Below are 21,710 nucleotides of genomic sequence, written 5' to 3' on the forward strand. Positions count from 1 at the left end.
GTAATTTGTTGTACGTTATTTGATGTATTCCTTTGGAAAACTGAGGGCAAAATAGAAAAATTGATTGATCGTTAATTTAAAAAATATCAAATCAATACCCAGATCCAAATATTACTAGTCTTTTATAGTTTTTAGAATTCTGACTTGCAGGTCATTTAAAAAAAACAAAAGTTGTCTCAGAAATGCTATGAAATAAAATCAGAAGATGATCATCTACACCAGGGGTGTCAAATTAATTTTGGTTCACGGGCCACATCCAACCCGTCTGATCTCAAGTGGGCTGGACCAGAAACATAAAAGCAAAATAAGCTATGGTCAGCTGATTTTCTGTTGGTTTTGTTTTGTATTTTTCTGTTACGGTTAACCCTAACCCTAATTCTCCCTCTCTCCCCTAGTTTACAGCCCCTCATAACCCCAAGCTAATATTAGTGAAGCAAAATAATGGTGATCAATATTGAAGCTATTCAGCTGTAGAGTTTATAGTCCAATTCCAGCTCAGATGTGGAAAATAAAAGCGTTGATGGATTTGTCTGCAGGTGGATGCATTGGAATGGAGCAGTGAAGGGAGACTTTGGCCCGCCTGTGACAGTTAATGTGTCACAAACCCGAGCTTTTTCTAACCACAGGTTTTCATAATCTCCAGATCCATCACGAGATGAATAAAGAAATTCTCAGAAACACAGTTTTCATCTAAAATTATTTTATATATGTCCTCCACAAGTAAAAAGCTCCTAAAACATGTTAAAAACACCAAAGCACTATTTTCACTGAAGTCTGTCTTTAAGGCCTCCAGCTAAAAACTCAAAGGCAATATCTTCTTTACAGTTGATATTTAAAAAATCACTTTTTATAAAAGGTTCTGCTTGATTTAATACATACATTTTACTTAAGATATATATATATATATAAGATAGGGGATAGAAAAAATATAAGAATAATGTATAAAACAAAACTATAAAATTTAAAATGGGCTTAATTTAAAAAAAACATTGTTTAATGATGTCATAACTGGTGAGCTGAGCTAGTGAATGATGTCATTGCTCCCAGAACATAAACCAGTGGACTCTGTTAATGTGAATGATGTCATGATGTCATCAGATGTCATGATTTCATTTGACATGACATCTGATGGCATCTGATGTCATCAGATGTCATTTGACACCACACAATGACATCATTTGAAGTCAGAAGGCTTCCAAGAAAACTCTTGTATACGTGTGCTTTCAAGCTTCTAACTGTTCTGAACGAGCACGTGGAAAAAGCTGGACGAGAGCACTAAGATATCCAACCACACAACAAAGACAGCCGCCAACGTTCCAAAAAATGGAGAGGCAATACAGAGTCTGGTCTTCATCAACACCCACTTTAAGACACCGTATCAAACACCAACAATGTCTGTGAACACAGATTTCAAAAAGGTGAAACCTAAGGTTCAAAAGACTGAACGAGTGGAAAATTGGTCTCCAAAAAAGACAGACGCCAATGTTCAAACCCAGGTCAATAATGGAGAGGTCAAAAAGAAGAAAAAGGTCTTCAATAACGCCAATAAAGTAGTGTATAGTTTCATGTCAACATCTGAGAACAGAAACTTGCTCAGGAAAGCCCCAGAGAGGAGCAATCACTACACCAAAAACAACACTAAATATGTGGATTATTGGACCAAAAAAGAGGTACATCAGCCTCAGAAGAAAATGGAAACAGAAAGTGACCTCCTAAAACAGATCGAGACATTGAAAGAAAAACTGCAGAAGAAGGAAATGTTTCTGGATCTGGAAGAACAGAGGAGAAGTTCAGCTCAGACAGATTTGGACCTGTACATCCCAGTATTGGCACAGATGGAAAAAGAGTTCCAGGTGGAGCATGAACGTGGGCAGGTTTTGGATAAGGAAATCTCCAAACATAAACAGGTCATTGGTGATTTTCAGAGTCATGAGGTTGAATTTACTAAAGAATTTCAACCTACTCAATCCAAACTCAAGAAAGGACAGAAAATTCTGTGTTTGAATGAGCTTGATGATTTTGGGGAAGTTGAAGATCTAAAGACTCTAAAATCACAACTTGATGAGTTGGTGATTTCCAATCTGGACCTGAAAACCAAGTTAAAGCTGCAGGAAAAGGAAACAAAAAGGCTTCAAGAACAAGTAATTGAGCTCACCAAACAACTGGATGGTTTCAGCTTAGGCTGAGTCTTCCTGTTAAAGAAGCTCAACAACAGAGACTGAGAGAAGTTGAAGGTGGGAGGTCATTGGGATGTAAATAGTTGGGTTGTCACGGTTAGAGGGGGATTAGCGTTGAAAATGACAGTAGGTCATTGAGATGTAAATAGTTGGGTTGTCATGGTTACAACCCAACTTTGGTGAGGGTTTTAGACTATTAGGGCTGCAAAGAAAGGTGTGTACTTTGAAAATACTGTAAATCAGGCCTGCTCAATCCTGGTCCTCTGGATCACTTTTTAGAATATTATAGATGATAAAACGCACAAAGACACATTTTTTTTACAATTGTGGGGGAAAAAATAAAAAAGGAAAAAAAAGAAAGACTGTCCACTTGGGGGGGTTGAAAAAAAGGGCGGCACGTTGGTTTGTTGGGTCAACTTTGTGTCCTGACAGACCCGTGTCTGTGTGGGTTTTGTCCAAGGGCTTCGGTTCCTCCCACTTATCCAAATTCAGTTGTGTTAACAAACTAAATTTATCTACAGAGAAAAAAATCAGTCACCCAAATTTATTGGTAGCAAATGAAAAGAGGTTGAGCAGGCCTGTGGGTTTCCTCCGAGAACTTCGGTTTTCCCACACAAATTATTAGTAATTGGCTAAGAAACAAATTTTCCCCTCCCTGAATCGCCACCTTATCGTGGTGGAGGGGTTTGAGTGCCTGAATTTACCCCAGGAGCCCGGTTGTTGGGAGCATTTGCCCCGCGCTTGTTAGGGTCAAATGCCCCATCATGATGGTGTAGCTCCTGGGAGACTTCAGGCAGGACTAAGGGCGATTCAAAAGATCCTCAGAAAAACAGAAACAGCAAAGATCCAGTTTCCATGTCCTAAACAAAACTCAAAAGCTTCCTTTCGTGTTTGGTCAAAAAATAAAGAGACTGATAATGGTATGCCTGCTTTAGCAGGTTAGGGTTCGATTCCCTACGGTGCTCTGCCAAATATTTTGACTTTTATACATGAAAAGATGAGCATTGCAACCATAAACCTGGAGAAGAAAAGACCAGACATTTATTCATTTGTGAGAGATTATTGATTTTTTCAGATTTTTTCTTCTCCAGGTTTATGGTTGCAATAAAGCTGTCTATATTTTTTGGAAACACCTGCCTTCTTCCTGACCTTTGATGGGGCACCATCTGACTGACATCACGTGACCAGTTCACTCCAACATTGTCCCGCGCAGTAACTAGAGAGCTGACTATGTCGTCAGCTGTTGTTTGTTGTGTCCAACAACTCAAGAAACTCCGCTGTAATGTCTCTTTATCACCTCTGACAAATATGCACAGTTATATGTGATGTTGGTGCTTTCATCAATAGTGACTGAAAATACAATAAATGACTGGCTTCCTTGATTTGGCGTCCAAGTCTCCTCAGTGATGTTGGTTCCTGCTCCCCACAGTCAACTGCTGTTGTGTCCTTGGGCTAGACACTTCACCCTCCCTGCCTCCAGTGTGGCTCCACTGGAGTGTGAATGTGCATGAATATCCCAGAGGGATGGTCAGAGGGGCCGTAGGCACCAACTGGCAGCCACGCCTCTGTCAGTCTGCCCCGGGGCAGCTTCAGCTACATCAGTAGTTAAATCACCAAGTATGAATGAGGAGTGAATCAATAATGGACACATTGTAAGAACTTTGAGCGTCTGGAAAAGTGCAGATAAATTCAACCCGTTATTATTATTATTAATGGGAAGATGTGGGTTTAACCCTTGCGCTATCCTAGGCACTTTAACATTGGGAGTTGGGTCATCTAGACCCACTAGACAGTGCGCTGAACCTTTTTTCTTCAATGATTTGTGATCTTCACTGGTGTCCATGGATTACATGAAATCTTTCCACCTTTATCCACCTTTGTCATGGTAGGGAGAACACGTCAATGTAAGGGTGGGGTCATCTAAGATAGCACAAGGGTTAAAAAAACAAACTGAGCCACCATCCAGCCTGAAGAGGGCATCAGACAGGAGGTCTAAAACAAGTGGAAGAGGTGTGTGATCTGCCATCAGTCATTCTATTGGTCAAAAGAACCATGCAAGTTGTGAACTCAGATGCCTCGGTAAAAGCATGTGGTCTCACATCCAATGTCCAAAAGCTTTGACAGTTTTTTCCAGAGTCTGCTTTTTAGTTTTAGGGGTGCTGGCTTCTAAATGACTCTCTTGGAAAGAGTGGTTACCATGGAAATGATGATTCAGTCCAATTTGGACCAATCACTGCTTACTGACCCAAAAAACCGGTGACTGAATTGACTTCATTTGGTTGGAGCTGGAAGTACCGGTAAGCCATTTTCTATGGGTGATATAACACTCATTAGCACTGGTTGTAGTATGGTTTTACCTGGGCTAAGGAGAAAATGACTCTGTTTTGCAGGACTTTAAAAAGAGTGTCTGTTTCCACAAAAACACCCTCATTTGCCACAAGGAAGAAGCCCGTGGATGTTTTTGACACCCACCGATCATACCCCTGCAGCCATCATCAGTGTGTTATTGTCCCAGCTGTCAGGTTTTTCAGTTATAACACGGAATACATCACGCAAATTGGAAAGATACATGCTTAATGTTTGCAGGATCCGGGAGTTTTAGCTCCATCTTCTGGGCGCTGCTCTTGGTAAACGTCACTTCACAACATCGTCCAATAAGCGGGTTCATTTCGTGGACTTGCTAAAAAAACGTACCCAGTCCCTCAACTGTCTTGAAAAAAGTTCGACTTTCAAGCGTGCAATTTGCTGAATGCATCAGCACCAGGTTCAGTTTGTGTGTAAACATGGCCTCGGGCACCTTCTCTTTAGTTTTGGCACGCACCCCGTTAAGCTCTGATGCCATCACGGCAGCCCCATCGTAAGAATAAGTCACTAACTTTTCAACACAGTTGTATTTTTCTAACACTCCCAAACCATAAGCAGCTATGGCTGGCGCTCGTCTATCTTCGCTTACGTCATCAAAGCCCAAAAACGCCTCTTTTACTTCGCAGGCATCACCTTTTAAAACACAACAGGGTAAAATGACAGATGCCTGGGCTTTGTTTGTGACCTCAGTAGTCTCATTAACTTCTACCGCAACAAATTAGGCGGCATTTGTGTCCATTTTACTGTCTTTTCTAACCACATCAACAACTGCTTTAATTAAATCACTCTGTATCCTGTTTGACATGCCAGAAAAAACACAGTGGATGTCTTGCTTACCTCTCAACTTGCTATCCATAATCATGCAACAATTCAACGTAATTACCACGATTAGAGGAGTCCTTGATCCTTGGAACTGGTTCATATCAGGAGATATCCTTGAATTTCCAAACATTTTAAAAGTGATCTGGCTTTGAATGTGCGAAGCTGACTTTTTGTGTATGCTGAGGCTTCTCTGCAAATTGCTCAGGTCACATTATCCTCAGAGGGTGAGAATAAAAGGCAAGGAAAGCAGTAGAGACGATTTCTTGCAGGACAGCCACACACCCAGTCTTTTCGTTGTACCACTTCCTTTGAAAGAACAACATCCTCACATTGTAGTTTGCAGTAAACATGTCTTGGGGTAGGTCTCCCATCCTCAATTATTTTCCGTTTCACCTGGTAATCTAGTTGTGAGAATTGTTTTAATTTTTCAATATAATCCTCCATAATGAAGCCGATCAATCATTAAAAAAAAGACTGCTGTTCTTGAACTTCGCTGTTGTTGGCTTCAGCTTGGCGCCCACTTTGAACTGTGTCTGGTAACGCACCAGTATAGCTACTAAGCCGCTGGAAGCTCTTGTGTGAGGCTTTCCTAACCGGTAGCCCTGATGGAGGTCTGCATCAAGGGGGTATTCCAGAAAGCAGGTTATGCTAGTTATCACGGTAAGTTTGAGGCTAAGGAAGTGGATAACCTCAGCTTTCGGTTCCAGAAATGGAGGTATGTCTCAGGGTATGTCAAGTTTCCATAGCAACTCATGCTCTTAACATAACCTGGGGGGTATTCCAGAAAACAGGTTATGCTAGCTCCCACAATAAGTTTGAGGCTAAAGAGGTGTGCAACCACCGCTTTCGGTTCCAAAAACAGAGGTATGTTTCAGGGTATGCTTAGTTCCCATGGCAACTCATGCTCTGAACATAACCTGGGGGGTATTCCAGAAAGCAGGTTATGCTAGCTCCTACGGTAAGTTTGAAGCTAAGGAAGTTGATAACCTCAGTTTTCGGTTCCAGAAATGGAGGTATGTTTCAGGGTAGGTCAAGTTGCCATGGCAACTCATGCTCTGAACATAACCTGGTCGGGAGCAGGTTTAGTTGAAGGTTAGTTTGTTTACAGAGAGGTGAAGCAGCATGGCGTGTCCATTTGAAGATGATTTAGTGGATAAAGAAGCTCAGATAATACTTTTTCCACCGTGAGAGGGTGATACGATCACATATGGATGTTGGAAAATTAAACTTTTTTACTTTTATCTAACATAGTGATTTGCTTCAGTTAAGATAAATCATTTGTTTGTTAAGTTAGTTTAAAAATAACACGCAGTTTTCAGACAGTTATTTTACTTTCATTCAAATTAATTCAATTAAGTAGGTGTAAAGTTGGTCCTGCTGTTAGATCGGCACCGCAAAGGATTGTGGGATACCATTTCCTTTGCCTGTCTTGACGGATTTTGGTTTAAGTGTGGCTTTGTGACCAAATGTGTTTAGTTGTTTAGCTGTTTTACTGTGTTGTGCAATGTTTTGCTGAGTTGTTTAGTCCTACTGTGCTTATGTCTCTGCACCATGAGTAAGAGTGAAGGAGAGGATGATGAGTTTAAATAGCACCCCTACAGGCATTACCTGTAATGAAAATGATGGATAATTCTTTAATGAATTTGTACGCAATGTGCATTTTTCTCCCGTCCTTTTCATTGTTATAAAAATGAGCATATCTGCTGGCTCATACTTAGACAAATGAGAGATCAAGAAATATAAGTAATTAAGATGGAAACAATATTAATTGAATCTGAGTAATATGACATTTAGTCAGATAAATACATAAATTTTAGTTGTATAAACAATTATAGAGTTTTATAGACGTAAAAAATTAGGTTGATTAAATTCAACTCAATTATTTGTTACCAATAGAAGTAATTCATTTAAGGTGGCAAAATTGGATAAGTTATATATATATATATATGCGTCACAAGGAAAATGGAAATTAGATCAGAAACTCTTGCGTTTACTTTGTCTGTTCTTCTACTACAAGCAGAAACTCTTTCTTTTGCGGATGCAGCCATATTACTTTTTTGATGGACGTATAATCTTTATATGCCGTCAATAAAAGCTCAGACTCTGTCTCACTGAAGTATAGCGCTTTCTTTTTTTCCACGCGATTCCATGGTGACGCCAGAAATCGGCGATCCATTGAGAATGTCTTTATGTACTTGACATGCATGTGCATTAACCCAGGGTTACCAAGTCGAGCGTAATTACGCCAACTCATATCCGGTCTTTTGGAACCGACATACCCCGGGTAAGCAAGTTCAGGCGGATTTCAGCCAGAGTTCAGGCTTAAAGTCAGGCTAGTTTAAACATGCTTCCTGGAATACCCCCTTGGTCTGGAGCAGGTTTAGTTGAAGGTTAGTTTGTTTACAGAGAGGTGAAGCAGCATGTCGTGTCCATTTAAAGATGATTTAGTGGATGAAGAAGCTCAGATAATACTTTTTCCACCATGAGAGGGTGATAAGACTACGTTTGGATGTTGGAAAAATAAACTTTTTTACTTTGATCTAACTTAATTATTTGCTTCAGTTAAGAGAAATCATTTCTTTTTAGTTAAGTCAGCTTAAAAATAATACGTAGTTATCAGACATTTATTTTACTTTCATTCAAATTATTTCAATTAAGTAGGTGTAACTTTGGTGCTGCCGTTAGATTGGCACGGCAAAGGATTGTGGGATACCATTCCCTTTGCCTGTCTGGACGGATTGAGGTTTAAGTGTGGGTTTTTGTCCAAATGTGTTTAGTTGTTTAGCTTTTTTACTGTGTTTTGCCGAGTTATTTGTCCTGTTATGTTAAATTCTTTCTGCACCATGAGTGAGAGGGAGGGAGAGGATGATTTGTTTATATAGCACCCCTATTGTGAAGTAGCGCTATGATAAATTCAGAGACAGTGTTTATAGTTCAATAATAGAAATCCATTTTATTTCATTCAATTTATTTTTATATAAATGAGTATATTTGCAGGCTCAAATTTAGACATATGAGAGTTCAAGAAGTACAATAAATTGAGATGTAAAAACTTTAACTGAATTGGAGTAATATGACATTTAGTTAGATAAATATGTAAATTTGAGTTGTAAAAAAATATTGAGTAAGATAGACGTAAGAAATTAGGTTGAATAAATTTAACTCAATTACTTGTTACCAATTGAATTAATCTAAGTTGGATAAGTTATATATATATGTATGCGTCACAATGAAAATGTGTTTACTTTGCGTTTACTTTGTCCGTTCTTTTTCTCCAAGCAGAAACTCTTTCTTTTGCTGATGATGCAGCCGTATTACTTTATTGATGGACGTATAATCTTTATATGCCGTCATTAAAATCTCTGACACCGTCTCACTAAAGTATAGCGCTCTCTTTTTATCCATGTGTTTCCATGGTGACTCTGGAAATTCGCGATCCATTGAGAATGTTTTTAAGGACTTGCTGTGCACGTGCATTAACCCAGGGTAACCAAGTCGAGCGTAGTTACGCTAACTTATATCTTTTGGAACCGACATACCCAGAGTAAGCAAGTTCAGGCGGATTTCAGCCAGAGTTCAGGGTTAAAGTCAGGCTAGTTTAAACATGCTTCCTGGAATACCCCCCTGCTCTATCCTTTCTCGGCTACTGTTGGGCAAACGGCGGGGTACAATTCAAAGAGCTTCTGAATTATGCTTCATTCATTTTTTTTAATTGAAGATCGTTTTGTCTTTGCTGGTGGCCGTTCTGATGATCAATGATTATGCATTAAATACATTTGTGGTCATTAACTGCAATTGTGTTTTTCCCCACAACATCCTACTTGATGCGCATGTTTACATTTAGTTCTTATTTTATTTTTGTTTTGTTATATTTTGTGTGTTGTTTTTTATTTTGTGTCTTGTTTTTGTTTTGCTTTTATTCTATTTTGTGTTTTATTTTGTCGTGTTTTGTTTTATTTTTGTGTTTTGTCTTTATTCTATTTTGTGTTTAGTTTTAGTATAGTTTTGTGCATCCTGTACGCAACTTCCGGTTACGCTGACGAATGGAGGACTGAATCTGTTGTCTGCATTTGTAACGCTTAGTTTAAGATGGGTGAAGCAGACGTGACGCTGAGCCAGGCGGAGGAGAAGCCCCCGGACTCGGGGCTGGCCCCCGGGGAGGACTCGGTGGTCTGGAGCCATGAGGTGGAGGTTTGTTTGTTCCACGCCATGATCGGACACAAACCCGTGGGTGAGACTCGCCTGTCATCACATTAAAGTCTGTGCTGCTAAGCTAGCACGCTAGCCGGAGCGCTCAGCCGCTTTTGTATTTACATCAGATTCACATGGTTCATTGTCAAATGTAAGCTGGGGAATTGCAGACGTCTTAGAAGATTTTATTAAAGGTTTGAGAGATTAATTCTCAAATTTTATTTGACGTATTTGTTTAAAAAAACAAAACAAAACAACAACAACAACCCCTGATTAAGTTGAGAATGTAAAGCTAAAGGGGGCACAGAAACTAAGACTGCCTGCTTCAGTTCTACATGTCCCAAGTCCACCACCGTCTTGGAGGGAGTAGTAGATCCACTGAAAGTAGTTTCTGTCAGGCTGAAGAGTGTTGGAAATGCTAAAACACAAAGTTGTGTTCCTGTGCATCAATGGGAACCAAAAGCTTGAAGGTCTTTTCAGCTCCTGCTAGCAGGACCCCGTGTAACTCCGTGTGCTGTTGGAGCTGCAGAAAATCAGACTTAGATTTGCCTGAACGTGTTTTTTTTTTTTTTTTTACATGTTCTAGTAGTGTTTTTCTGATGATGGAGGACATTTATAAAGAAAATTAGGATTGCATTTCTGAGAATTTCTGTATTCAAATCGCTGTGAATCATGAGCAGATGTAGAAATGCAGTTGGAAAAAAAGTATTTGTGATGTAGAAAATACGCTGGGCGGGGCCACAAGCTCCCTGCCCCGCCCCCATTCTGAGGCACTCGCTTGCAGACCAATGGATCCATGAATGTCTTTTGTTTTCATCGTCTGAGGAATCTGGACGTCTGGAAAGCTACGATTATTGCTGCCATTTTTGTGCAGCCGCTAACGTAAGTTTGGGGGTGAGGGTGGGGGGGGTGTTAGCTAATGGGAGAGCATGTAAACAGAGAGCTCTCAGTTATGGGTGATGGGAAGGAACGGTTGCTCCGCGCCCACAACTCTCCTGCTGCTCCTCAGAAACTATGTCCTAGAAAACGACACAAGTTTTTTTATTTTGGCTAAAACATCAGCATCATAGTTATTTGAAACGCTTTTACAATTACAGGCTTGTATCGGCAAGAGTCTGGTTACACAATATGTACCCACGATATTTTACTAGAAGATGTTTTATTTTAAGTATGACTTAAAATAAAACTGCACCTGAATATAAATACATCTTTCATTGTACTAAAATTGTAAAATTCGGATTATTTAGTGATCATAATGTTAAGCACTGCAACTGTATCTCATATATAAGTTGCTTTTACCCAAACAAATTCATAGTGCTTTTATGTGGGAACTTCAAATATATAAAGGGAACAGTCAACATTGTCTGATTTTCACAACAAATTATTTTTCATTATAACAAAAAATAAAATGAATGAATGTGCCTTAGCCAATACAGTTCTAAAAGTATGATTGAGTTAATAAAGTGCTGTTTATTTTCAACATTGCTTAGTGTAGCTTCTCCAGAACTTTTAAACAGTTTAGGAGCCTGAATGGCGTTTCAAAAAGAAAGAAAATAAAAAACACGGATTCTTTCCAGAAACAATGAGTGTGATGATGAGGCAGCATGACAGGATGAAGGAGACGCTTTAATGTGGCTAAGATGCTTTATTTACATATCAGTTTGCTGCTGCAGCTGTTTTCTCTCACGTGGATGTGAACACGGCATCGCCACGATGTCGGCCTTTTTTCAGAGCGTTGGATACATCACTCTGGTCACTAAACTAGAATCTATTGCTGTGAGGTTCTGCAGAACTTTGACCCGCTTTGCTGACAGCATTTTGCCTGATGCTCCGTGCATTAGCCTCTGTGCAGCTGCAGTGCTTCACTCGTTCTTATCTGAGCCTCTAAAAAGCACTGCAATCTGTGTTTTTATGTTACTGGCAGCAACATGGAACAGAGTTTCGGTTTGATATCCATCCCAAGTAAAAACTAAGTAGTTCATATCTCATAACAACAAAACAAGCTGCTTGTAGCTGAGATCTTGTTGTTTTGTGCGTGTAGAGCTGCTCAAAGAGGCTCTGCTGCCAACTAGCGGTCGGAGGGTGAAGTGGACAACAAGAGTCAGACGCTGAAGGACGATCAGAAATAATTAAATAAAGATCGTCCTGACGATTAAATTTATACAAATATCGCCAAATGAACAATTGCGACATATCGCTGAATCTTCTTTTAGAAGGCTTCATTGTGTGTGTGGGCCCATGGGATGTTGTGTTAACGATGGGAGGGGGGTTGTTTGCACAGATGAGCTTTTTATTAATAAAGTTCAATTTGATAAGACTGCTGCATTGGAACACGATGGACTGTGTCGTGTCTGTTATAGAGGCCGGCTAGTCTAGTCATTAATGCTTCATGAAGGGACTATAGACTGCTTTGTAGTCAGTGAAGCAAGACACTTGTGTGCTGATGAAGCTGAAGAAGCTCTGATGTGTGTGTGTGTGTGTGTGTGTGTGTGTGTGTGTGTGTGTGTGTGTGTGTGTGTGTGTGTGTGTGTGTGTGCACGTGCAGGAGTGAACCGCCATTTCCACATGATCTGCATCCGAGACAAGTTCAGTCAGAACATTGGCCGGCAGGTCTCGTCTTCCGTCATCTGGGACCATCTGGGAACCATGTACGACATGCAGGCCTTGGTGAGGAAGAGCCCCCGCACACACATGCAGGGTCTCTGAAGTCTGGCTGATTTCCCTTTTCCTGTGTGCCGCAGCACGAGTCCGAAATCCTGCCATTTCCTAACACAGAGAAGGCCTTCTCTCTGCCTGATGACATCATCCAGGAAGTCAAAGAAGGTGAGAGCAGAAGCCGTGGAGCCGCTTCCAACCAGGTTCATTTGACATCAGTCAGGCTAGCGTAATCACATGGACTCACTCCCCTTCACTGGCTTATCCGGAGCCGGGTCGCGAAGGCTAGATGCTCAGACCTCCTCGTCCACAGAAACCTCCTTCTGTCCCATCAGCTGGACTCCGAGGCCAGCCGAGCACCGTCCCTCTAGTGTCCTGGGTTGTCTTAGATTCAGTTATTGTTCACTTTCTTTCTGCACGATGCCAAAAGTCTCCAGCTTTATCTGCATTTGCTGTTGAAGGCTGAGGTAGAGGAGGCTGAGGAACACCTGCAGGAGAGGAAGCTGTCAAAGAAAAACTGCAACACCAAACCTCTCCAGCATTTCATTCATAATAAACGGTTAATGAAGCTAAAGTGGAGAAGCTGAGGTGAATTTGATACCATCCTCCATTATCCTCTGCCTGTCTCTCCTCTACGGAGCCTGTGTCCTGACATTAAGATATAAAAATATATCTTGTTCCCACAGATTAATATCTTGTTCCCACAGGTTATTATGTCGTTCGCACGAAATACTATTCCGTTCCCACAAGATACTATTCCGTTCCCACAAGATACTATTCCGTTCCCACAAGATACTATTCCGTTCCCACAAGATACTATTCCGTTCCCACAAGATACTATTCCGTTCCCACAAGATACTATTCCGTTCCCACAAGATACTATTCCGTTCCCACAAGATACTATTCCGTTCCCACAAGATACTATTCCGTTCCCACAAGATACTATTCCGTTCCCACAAGATACTATTCCGTTCCCTCAAAATGATTAACTCGTGCAAATGCAATAATTATGTCGTTCGAACGCAATAATTAATCCGTTCGAACGCAATAATTATTCACGTCATAAGTCATTCACGCGGATATGCTCTCTGTACAACGGCAAAAGCCGCTTTCAGCGGTAACTTCCGTGTCTCTGTGACCCATATTCGTTCAAAAAAGGAACATGAAAAACAAAAATGATCACTTTATTACTGTCTCAATGAATAAAAGAAAAATATCAAAAGATTTATGATAACTAGGCTGCTTTGTCATATGATAGCTCCTGCTAGGCTACTACTAGCTCCGCCGCAGAGCTCTCTGATGTATGCCGGCATTTGGGCAACTGGCTGGTCTGTTGTCAGACAGCTGATATTGTAGTTTAGGGTCGAATAGGAATAATAATATTCAGGACTTGTCTTTTATTAACTTTAGCAGTCAGTATCTTTACATTCGAAGGCTATTAGGCTACATGCTAACTGACTAGCCGATCATTTCCTGTTATTAATTTACGTCATAGATTTACAGCAGATACCTTCAGATTTCTGTCTGTGTGTGTCTCATTACATTGCATTGAAGACACGGAGGATGTTTAGAGAACAGATTTATTTATTTTAAAAAGCACAGAAGCATCCATCGTATTCACGTTCACATCATCTGGTACGCCCTCAGTCATCTTGCTGCAAAAGCCGCTTCCTGCCGCTACTTCCGTGTCTCTGTGAGCATTCAATAGTGGTAAAAATAAAAGCAAGAATGGTCGATCTGTTATTGTCTCGATGAAAATCTGAAAAATATCATATTAAGCTGGCTGCTTCGCCTAATGCACTTACCTTTAGCTTGTAGCATAACAACAATAGCACTACATCACGTTTCCCAGCGTGCTTTGCTGCCAATCACTGGCCAATCATTGGTCTTGTTGTTAGACCATGGTCACAGGGACACGGTGATATTTTTCAGATTTTCATCGAGACAATAACAGATCGACCATTCTTGCTTTTATTTTTACCCCTATTGAATGCTCACAGAGACACGGAAGTAGCGGCAGGAAGCGGCTTTTGCAGCAAGATGACTGAGGGCGTACCAGATGATGTGAACGTGAATACGATGGATGCTTCTGTGCTTTTTAAAATAAATAAATCTGTTCTCTAAACATCCTCCGTGTCTTCAATGCAATGTAATGAGACACACACAGAGAGAAATGTGAAGGTATCTGCTGTAAATCTATGACGTAAATTAATAACAGGATCAATGATCAGCTAGTCGCCAGTTTAGCTCGTGCTGGTTTGCGGCGCCTTCCATCCGTGAAACCCGAGTTCGACTCCGGGCTGCTCCCTATTCCCTTCTCTACCTATGCCGGTTCCAAGCCCGGTTTGAGAAGGTTGCGTCAGGAAGGGCATCCGGCGTAAAACATTGCCAAAATCTACCATGCGACTCGTTCGCTGTGGCGACCCCTGATGGGAGAAGCCGAAAGTGGAAGAATGATCAGCTAGTCAGTTAGCATGTATCCTTATAGCCTTCGAATGTAAAGTGACTGACTTCTAAAGTTAATAAAAGACAAGTCCTGAATATTATTATTCCTATTCGACCCTAAACTACAATATCAGCTGTCTGTCTGTCAACCGACCAGCCAGTTGCCCAAATGCCGGCATACATCAGAGAGCTCTGCGGCGGAGCTAGTAGTAGCCTAGCAGGAGCTATCGTATGACAAAGCAGCCTAGTTATCATAAATCTTTTGATATTTTTCTTATATTCATTGAGACGGTAATAAAGTGATCATTGTTGTTTTTCATGTTCCTTTTTTGAACGAATATGGGTCACAGAGACACGGAAGTTACCGCTGAAAGCGGCTTTTGCCGGCGTACAGAGAGCATATCCGCGTGAATGACTTATGACGTGAATAATTACTGCGTTCGAACGGCATAATTATTGCATTTGAACGACATAATTATTGCATTTGCACGAGTTAATCATTTTGAGGGAACGGAATAGTATTTTGTGGGAACGCAATAGTATCTTGTGGGAACGGAATAGTATTTCGTGCGAACGACATAATAACCTGTGGGAACAAGATATTAATCTGTGGGAACAAGATATATTTTTATATCTTAATGTCAGGACACAGGCTCCGTACTCCTCCTCCTGCTTTCACGCTGGTTCCTCAAACTCGGACAGAACTTTGAGATGAAGCAAATATTTCAGCCTTTTCAATGAACTTAGTTCTTACTTCCTGCCTCAGCTTCACTTAGCGGCACTCAGCCCTTTAGCACACGCTCAGATCAGAGGCTGGCAGGTGAGGAAACTGTCTCAGGGACGATCGTGGTCCGTTCGACGTTCTTCCTCCTTGTTGAACCTTCTGGGTTGTTCCTTGTGTGTGAGGAAGGTGTCTCCTCTTCTGTGTGCAGGGAAGCTGGGTTCAGAGGAGGACACCAAAGAGGAGTTCAGGATGGAGAGAGAGCCTCCAGCAACTCACGAAGAAGGTTTGTCTGCTGTCCTCCTCTTCCTCCCCCTGCTGTATGCTGAAACGGAGCTTCATTTGAAGCCCTCCGAGGATTTGAGCTCAGGCTTTTGCTTTGTCGGAAGAAGTTGTAATGATGGCTGGACTTACGCGACATTTTCTCTTCAGAGATGCGTTAGGCAGGTTGACCAGCTGTGTGGTCATGATGACATCACTTCCTGGGGGACTGAGAAGAGCACACTGACCATGGTTTATCCCAACTGTTTGCCTTTTGTGTCTCATCTCAGGGAGTAACTCCTCCATTAAGATGCCAGAGCGAACGAGCAGCAGCCGGGACAAAGAGAGGGAGCGGGACAAGGAGAAGGCGGGGAGTGAAGGAGGGGCAACAACGGCAGGAGGAGGAGGAGGAGGAGGGGCAAAAGAGGCAGAGAAGAGGAAGAGGAGCCGAGCGGCCGACAAGCTGTTGTCATCTTCCAACCCTGCAAGTCCAGGGGGAGCCAAGAGGAGGCGCACATGAGCACAGGAGGAGGCCAGGGGACTGACTTCCATGTCACACGACTGCTAAGTGTTTCTTTACGCTGAGGCTTCCCTGATTGGCTGCCGTGCATCTGTCACTCATCATGTGACCTCAGTGGGATGAAATGAAGCACAATAGTGATCCAGGCGCTGACCGTGGCGTGCAGAAAGTGAGGACTTACCTTTTGATTTTGTGGTAGTTTTGTGTTTAAATAAGGATGGTTTGTAGTGCGTGCCCTGGGTTTCGTCTGTCAGGCTAATGAAGCCTCTCTGGACTTGTAGATGAGTAGATGTGGGTCACTGCTGTGCAACACCCAGCTCTGTTACTGCAGATTATTTGTTTTGTTCAAGTGTCTAAAGCTACTGTGTGTAAAATTCCCAGCATGCATCTCAGCAGGACATGATCAGTTGCTGGGCTTCTCTTGAGCTGCGACCGAGAAGTGGAGAAGAGACTCAGAGGGTCAATCAAAGTGGTCCTGTTTGATCCCCCTGCCCCCTTCTCAGCAGGAGAGTCTGAGGAACGTTCTGGGCTACCGAAGCCTCAGCGCTGTTGTCTTTCAGATCTAACCATAACAGATCTATGAGGGGAAACACGGAGCTCGTCTGCAGAATAAAGCCATGCTCATTTCACTGTAAAGAAAACGTCTCATTGCTTTGAAAACAGACTGAAGTTGTCTGTTTCTGAATGGTGCATCTCCTGATCCAAACCAGTTCCTTGCCTTCCCAGCTCGTATGGCGGCATCTAGTGGCTCCACGCAGACTTTGAGCGTCTCTGCTTCTTCTTTGGGCAGCACCAAACAGCCTTTTAAGATCCGAGCTGCATAATCACAGCCGACTGTCTTCAGATCTCAGGTTTGGTCACGGCAAACAGATCTGCGGAGAAACGAGGATCGTGACCCATTCCGGGGTTGTAGGTGGTGCCTTAAGGACATCTGCTGCTGCAACACCATGTCAGAAGGACTGCTGCTCACACGAGCAGGAAAGACAACAAAGCTTAATAATGAATACTGACTGCATCCTTCAGTAAGCTAGTGTTTGTTTTAAGGGCTGCAGATTCTGTGAAGGACGTCTTGAACCGTTTTCTCCTCGCGCCTCAGCCTGCTTTAAAAACATCTGAGGCTTAAGAAGCTTCAGGTACCACAACCCTCCCAAAGAGAGGAATGAACCAAGGTTTAAAGACGAGAAATAGCAGTTATGCTCATATATTTATATGTTTCAGGCCCATCAGTAAAAATGGCATTCCAAAGTGGGTCTATCTGAATTGGAGGAGCAACAAAAGAGATGAAGAAAGCTGATAATCAGTGTGAGGGCTGTGGGTTGAGGAGAAAACCCTTTAGAGGTCCTGCAGCCGTTTGTCCACCTCCAGCATTAAAGGGAAGCTTCTGGAAAATGATGGTTGAGAAATCCCCGACCACCTGCGCTTCATTCTTTCTGTCTGCTTTGGTTTGCAGCCGTTTGTCTGCCAAAGCTGTCGTTTTCATTTAAAGCAGAGTCCCCGAGTCCGCTGCATCATTTCCGTGCAAAGCGCTCGTCTGGTCAGGTTTGGTTCCGACACCAGAGACCCAGACTCGGCCCGCGGCGAAGCCTGACCCGCTGCGTTTGACAGCCAACACTCCTGACACGTTCTGGTCCGACTGACTGCAGTAAACTGGATGCTGAACTGGTCCCTGTGTTCATGAAGGGCAGGTTTAGTTTGGCTTGACTTCCTCTTGTTCCCTTTCAATGTATTCCTTGACATTGTAGGATACTGATGGTGATGTTTGTGACATTAAATGTGAACTTTTTCAACTGAACTGAGTTTTTGAGACATTAGTAAAACAGGAGAGAATTTGGGAGAAACTCAGGATCGTGGACACAAATCCAGCAAACGTCCTGCTAAAGTTAGGATCGTTGGTACTTTAATGCTTTCCACCTGTATATAGACTTAACCCTTGTGCTATCTTGTGGGGTCCAGATGACCCTGCTCCCAACGTTGACGTGCCTCGGAGGCACGTTTCACTTCCAGAACTAGCAGCTGAAGCACGGAGGTGGATGCATCATGCTTATTTACGTTCAGAACAGAAAGACGATAGAAAAAAAAAAATAAGCCCAAAACCACCAGTAAAGGCATACATTTCTACAACGTTAATGGTATTCCGGGTGTCCTAAGCAGATTTATTATTATTATTAGAAACAGTGTGCTCTTTAAGCTGCAGTTGAGCGTGGGATTTTTTTTTCAGCAGAGCAGAAGTTCCAGACACAACACGGCGTGTAAAAGGATGAACTTTGTCTGTTTCAAAAGATGCACAATTACCCAGATTCACAAGTATTTTATCATCAGTATTTGCAAATAGATAACAGCCTAACACAGCATCGCTGCTGGAAGGAGCGCCTCTGCAGATCTTTCCTGCTGTCAGCCTTTAGACTTTACATCACCTAACACACACTGGACCCTTCATTGTGTCAGTTATTGTATATTTTTAGGGCTATTTGTTGTTCCTTACTATTATGTCTCTGGAGCTATTGTAACAGATCCATTTCCCTGTTGTACAATCACAGTGCTTTTGTTAAAGATATAGGTACCACATCACATCACAAAAAAAATAGTAACAAGAATTAAAAGTAAATGGAGTCAAATGAAAGGTGTTAAAACAAGATGTTGGCTTAATAATAATAATAATAATAATAATGCATTTTATTTATATGCCGCCTTTCTGGGCACTCAAGGTTGCCTCACAGTACAAAGTATGTAAAAACATAAACATACAACAATAAAATTCCAGAACAAAAAATAAGTTAACGGTTAAAAACAGCAATTTAAATATTATGAGCTAAAAGCATGACGGAAAAGGTGAGTTTTGAGGTGTTTGGAAAACTGTGAGAGTGAGTCCATATTTTGTAGATCAGAGGGGTGGGAGTTCCAGAGTTGTGGGGCAGAGCTGCTGAATGCTTTACCCCCCATGGTAACTAGTCATGTTCATGGAATGGCCAGTCGAAGGGAGGAAGAGGATCTGAGGGAGCGAGTGGGGGTAGCAACTGTTAGGAGCTCTGAGAGATACGGAGGGGCGGGGTTGTGGAGGGCTTTGAAGGTTAAGATGAGGATTTTATAGGTGATCCGGTGAGGTACTGGTAACCAATGAAGCTGCTGTAAGACGGGTGTAATGTGGGGAATGGAGGGGGTTTGGGTGATTATTCGAGCAGCTTAGACTGAACGCGTTTCCCCATCTAAATGTAAAAAGGTGTTGGTGCTTTGTAAAGAGATGACACGTTCATACATTTTTGCTTTGAAATTGTTGAATTTTAAAGATCTCAGTAAACCTTTGGACACGTTTCTATAAAAATAGAAATGTGGGAGGACAAAGGACTGCATTTCTAAAGCTGCTAAAAGTCAAAGGTTCACTTTAACCCTAAAATATTCTAGAAGTAAAAAAGGTTTTAATTATCTCTGTTTGTGTGTAATGATTCTGTCTGAAACACTAGTTTACCTTCCTGTGCTGACTGACCAAAACATTGAACTTTGCAACGATTCCTTTTTAACAAATGTTCTTTGCATATCATGGCCTGTGGCGGATGATTCGATTCACATTGTCGACATTGTGCAGGTTTTAAACAAAACATTTATTTGTCTTGTCTTTTTGTTTTTCAAATTTGATTATATTTTATGCAAAACACTTTGAGCGACCAAGTTGTAAAAGTGCTATATAAATAAAGCTTGATTTGATTTGAAATGTTGGTTCATTGTTTACTTGAATCAAATCGAACCGACCTGTACCATTAAAAAAAAATGTTTAAAAATGAAATCAATTCATCAAGAAATCCAAGGAATCTGGAAAACTTCACTGTTCAGTAGCAGGAATTTCTCTCTGAGTCACACTGGTGGAATTTTTGGATGAAGATGTCCTGAATCCATTTAAGGTCGGAGAATCAGATCCAATCGGATCCTTTAACAACTTGCCTGAGACACATTGATCTGGTTGGAGAAGTCCCTCTGCTTTGCTGTCTTGTGCTAATGCAGCCAGTAGGGGGCGGCATTGTCCTGCAAGTTCTTTAAAAGCAGTTGAAAACTACAGTACTTGGAGGGAAAGTGTTGTACGCGGATGTTTGTGCAGTCTGGTAATGATTTATCTAACGCAGTCACAGTTAGGTAAAACGATTACTATAGTATTACTGCCTCATTACTACGCCAAGTAGCTGGCAGTAATGAAACCATGATGGAACAACGTAAGGGAACATAACCAAGACTGTTATTCATTAGGAACAACTCTAAAAGGTTTCAGGCGTGTCTAGATTTACAAATTTAGGTTTACTGACATTTTCCTGTTTTAATTATTCCATTCATCCATCATCCTTTTTCTAAAAAAAAAACAACAACCCAATTATTAGCAACCAACCAATTAGCAACCAATCTTCTTTATGTTTTTTATGAGAATACCTGCACATTAATATCAAAAAACCCACCCCCCCCCCCTTTACAGAATGTTACTGTTGATTGCGTTCTTCTAAATTCTGATGTTTGGCTCCTGTGTAACAGTCATTCAGTCACTCGTCAGTCAGGTTTCAGACATGTTCTTGTAGCATTTTCCTGATGATGGAGGACAATGTATTTAGAGTTAAAACTGCATTTCTGAGTGTTTCTTTATTCAAATTGTTGTAAATCAGGAGCAGATGAAAAAAATGCCTTTGTAAAAAGCTTGTAGTTGTTATGTACAAACTACAGTTGCCAAGCCACAGGCTCCCTGCTCCGCTCCATTCTGATCATCCACTGCAGACAAATAGATCCATGATCGTGTTTGTTTTCCTCGTCTGAGCTTTGACACTGATGCACTAAATGAGCTGATTTCAAATTCCATGTCTGAAAACAGTTGGGATGAGGCCATTAATGACAGAAAAGCCGAACAATAGCTGGTAGAGCATAGAATAACTGATTGAAATGTATTGATTTGGGTTTTGGACATGGACAGAGTCTCTTAGAAGTTAAAAGGTGTGCAGAGGCTCCTATCTGTGCAAAAGTGTGGAGTGTGGTTATAAAACATCATGTATTTAAAGTAAAACTTTGCAGTGATCATCTGTGCATAAAACCATCTTGCATTTCAGAGAACCTGAAAAGAATCTGTGCTTAACAAGGCTGAGGGCCTTCACTGGATGTCTGTGGTCTTCCAACACTCAATGTTCATCTGCAGGAGCCAAACTGGGTCATGCAAAAAGCCGCCATGTTTGATCACAGTTCAGCCGCGCCATCCGTGACCTGTGGGCCAAGACTCATTTGAAACAGCCTGTTTGAAATGGGAAAAGTGTTCTGTGGTTGGAAGAGTCAGAGTCAGACTTTCTTCTTGATAATCGCAGACTCTTCGTCGTCTGGGCTGAAAAGGAGGGAGGCCTTCCGGCGTGTTTTCTGGATTCCTCTGACGTTCCTTCCTTCTGTGATGGTTTGGGGTCAAAAGTGTTTTCAGAATGTGCGGCTTGCATCTTTTTGGAAGGAGACATGTATGATGAAAGGTGTTCAAAGGGACCGGAGCCGCAGTGCCAACATCACACTTCAAGCATCAGAACTACACAACATTGTTTGAGAATAGTCT

General features: G+C 41.6%; 1 protein-coding gene across 1 annotated transcript; it reads left to right on the forward strand.

Annotated features, from left to right (window-relative positions):
* Positions 1 to 9,375: 9,375 nt before the first annotated feature.
* mrgbp (MRG domain binding protein) lies at positions 9,376 to 17,948 on the forward strand. Its single transcript, XM_020701609.2, has 5 exons — positions 9,376 to 9,594; positions 12,100 to 12,221; positions 12,296 to 12,377; positions 15,587 to 15,661; positions 15,927 to 17,948. The coding sequence occupies exons 1-5, from the start codon at positions 9,453 to 9,455 to the stop codon at positions 16,154 to 16,156; spliced, it is 651 nt and encodes a 216-aa protein (XP_020557268.2). The 5' UTR covers positions 9,376 to 9,452; the 3' UTR covers positions 16,157 to 17,948.
* The last annotated feature ends 3,762 nt before the right edge of the window (positions 17,949 to 21,710 follow it).

The sequence above is a fragment of the Oryzias latipes genome, chromosome 7, assembly GCF_002234675.1.
Source record: "Oryzias latipes chromosome 7, ASM223467v1".
In the NCBI taxonomy this organism is placed as follows: Eukaryota; Metazoa; Chordata; class Actinopteri; order Beloniformes; family Adrianichthyidae; genus Oryzias; species Oryzias latipes.

Excerpts from the sequence above, each read along its gene's own strand:
- mrgbp (XM_020701609.2), top strand. The coding sequence starts at position 9,453 with ATGGGTGAAGCAGACGTGACGCTGAGCCAGGCGGAGGAGAAGCCCCCG. Across the intron at positions 9,595-12,099 it reads GATCGGACACAAACCCGTGG|GAGTGAACCGCCATTTCCAC; the intron begins GTGAGACTCGCC and ends GTGCACGTGCAG. Across the intron at positions 12,222-12,295 it reads TGTACGACATGCAGGCCTTG|CACGAGTCCGAAATCCTGCC; the intron begins GTGAGGAAGAGC and ends TGTGTGCCGCAG.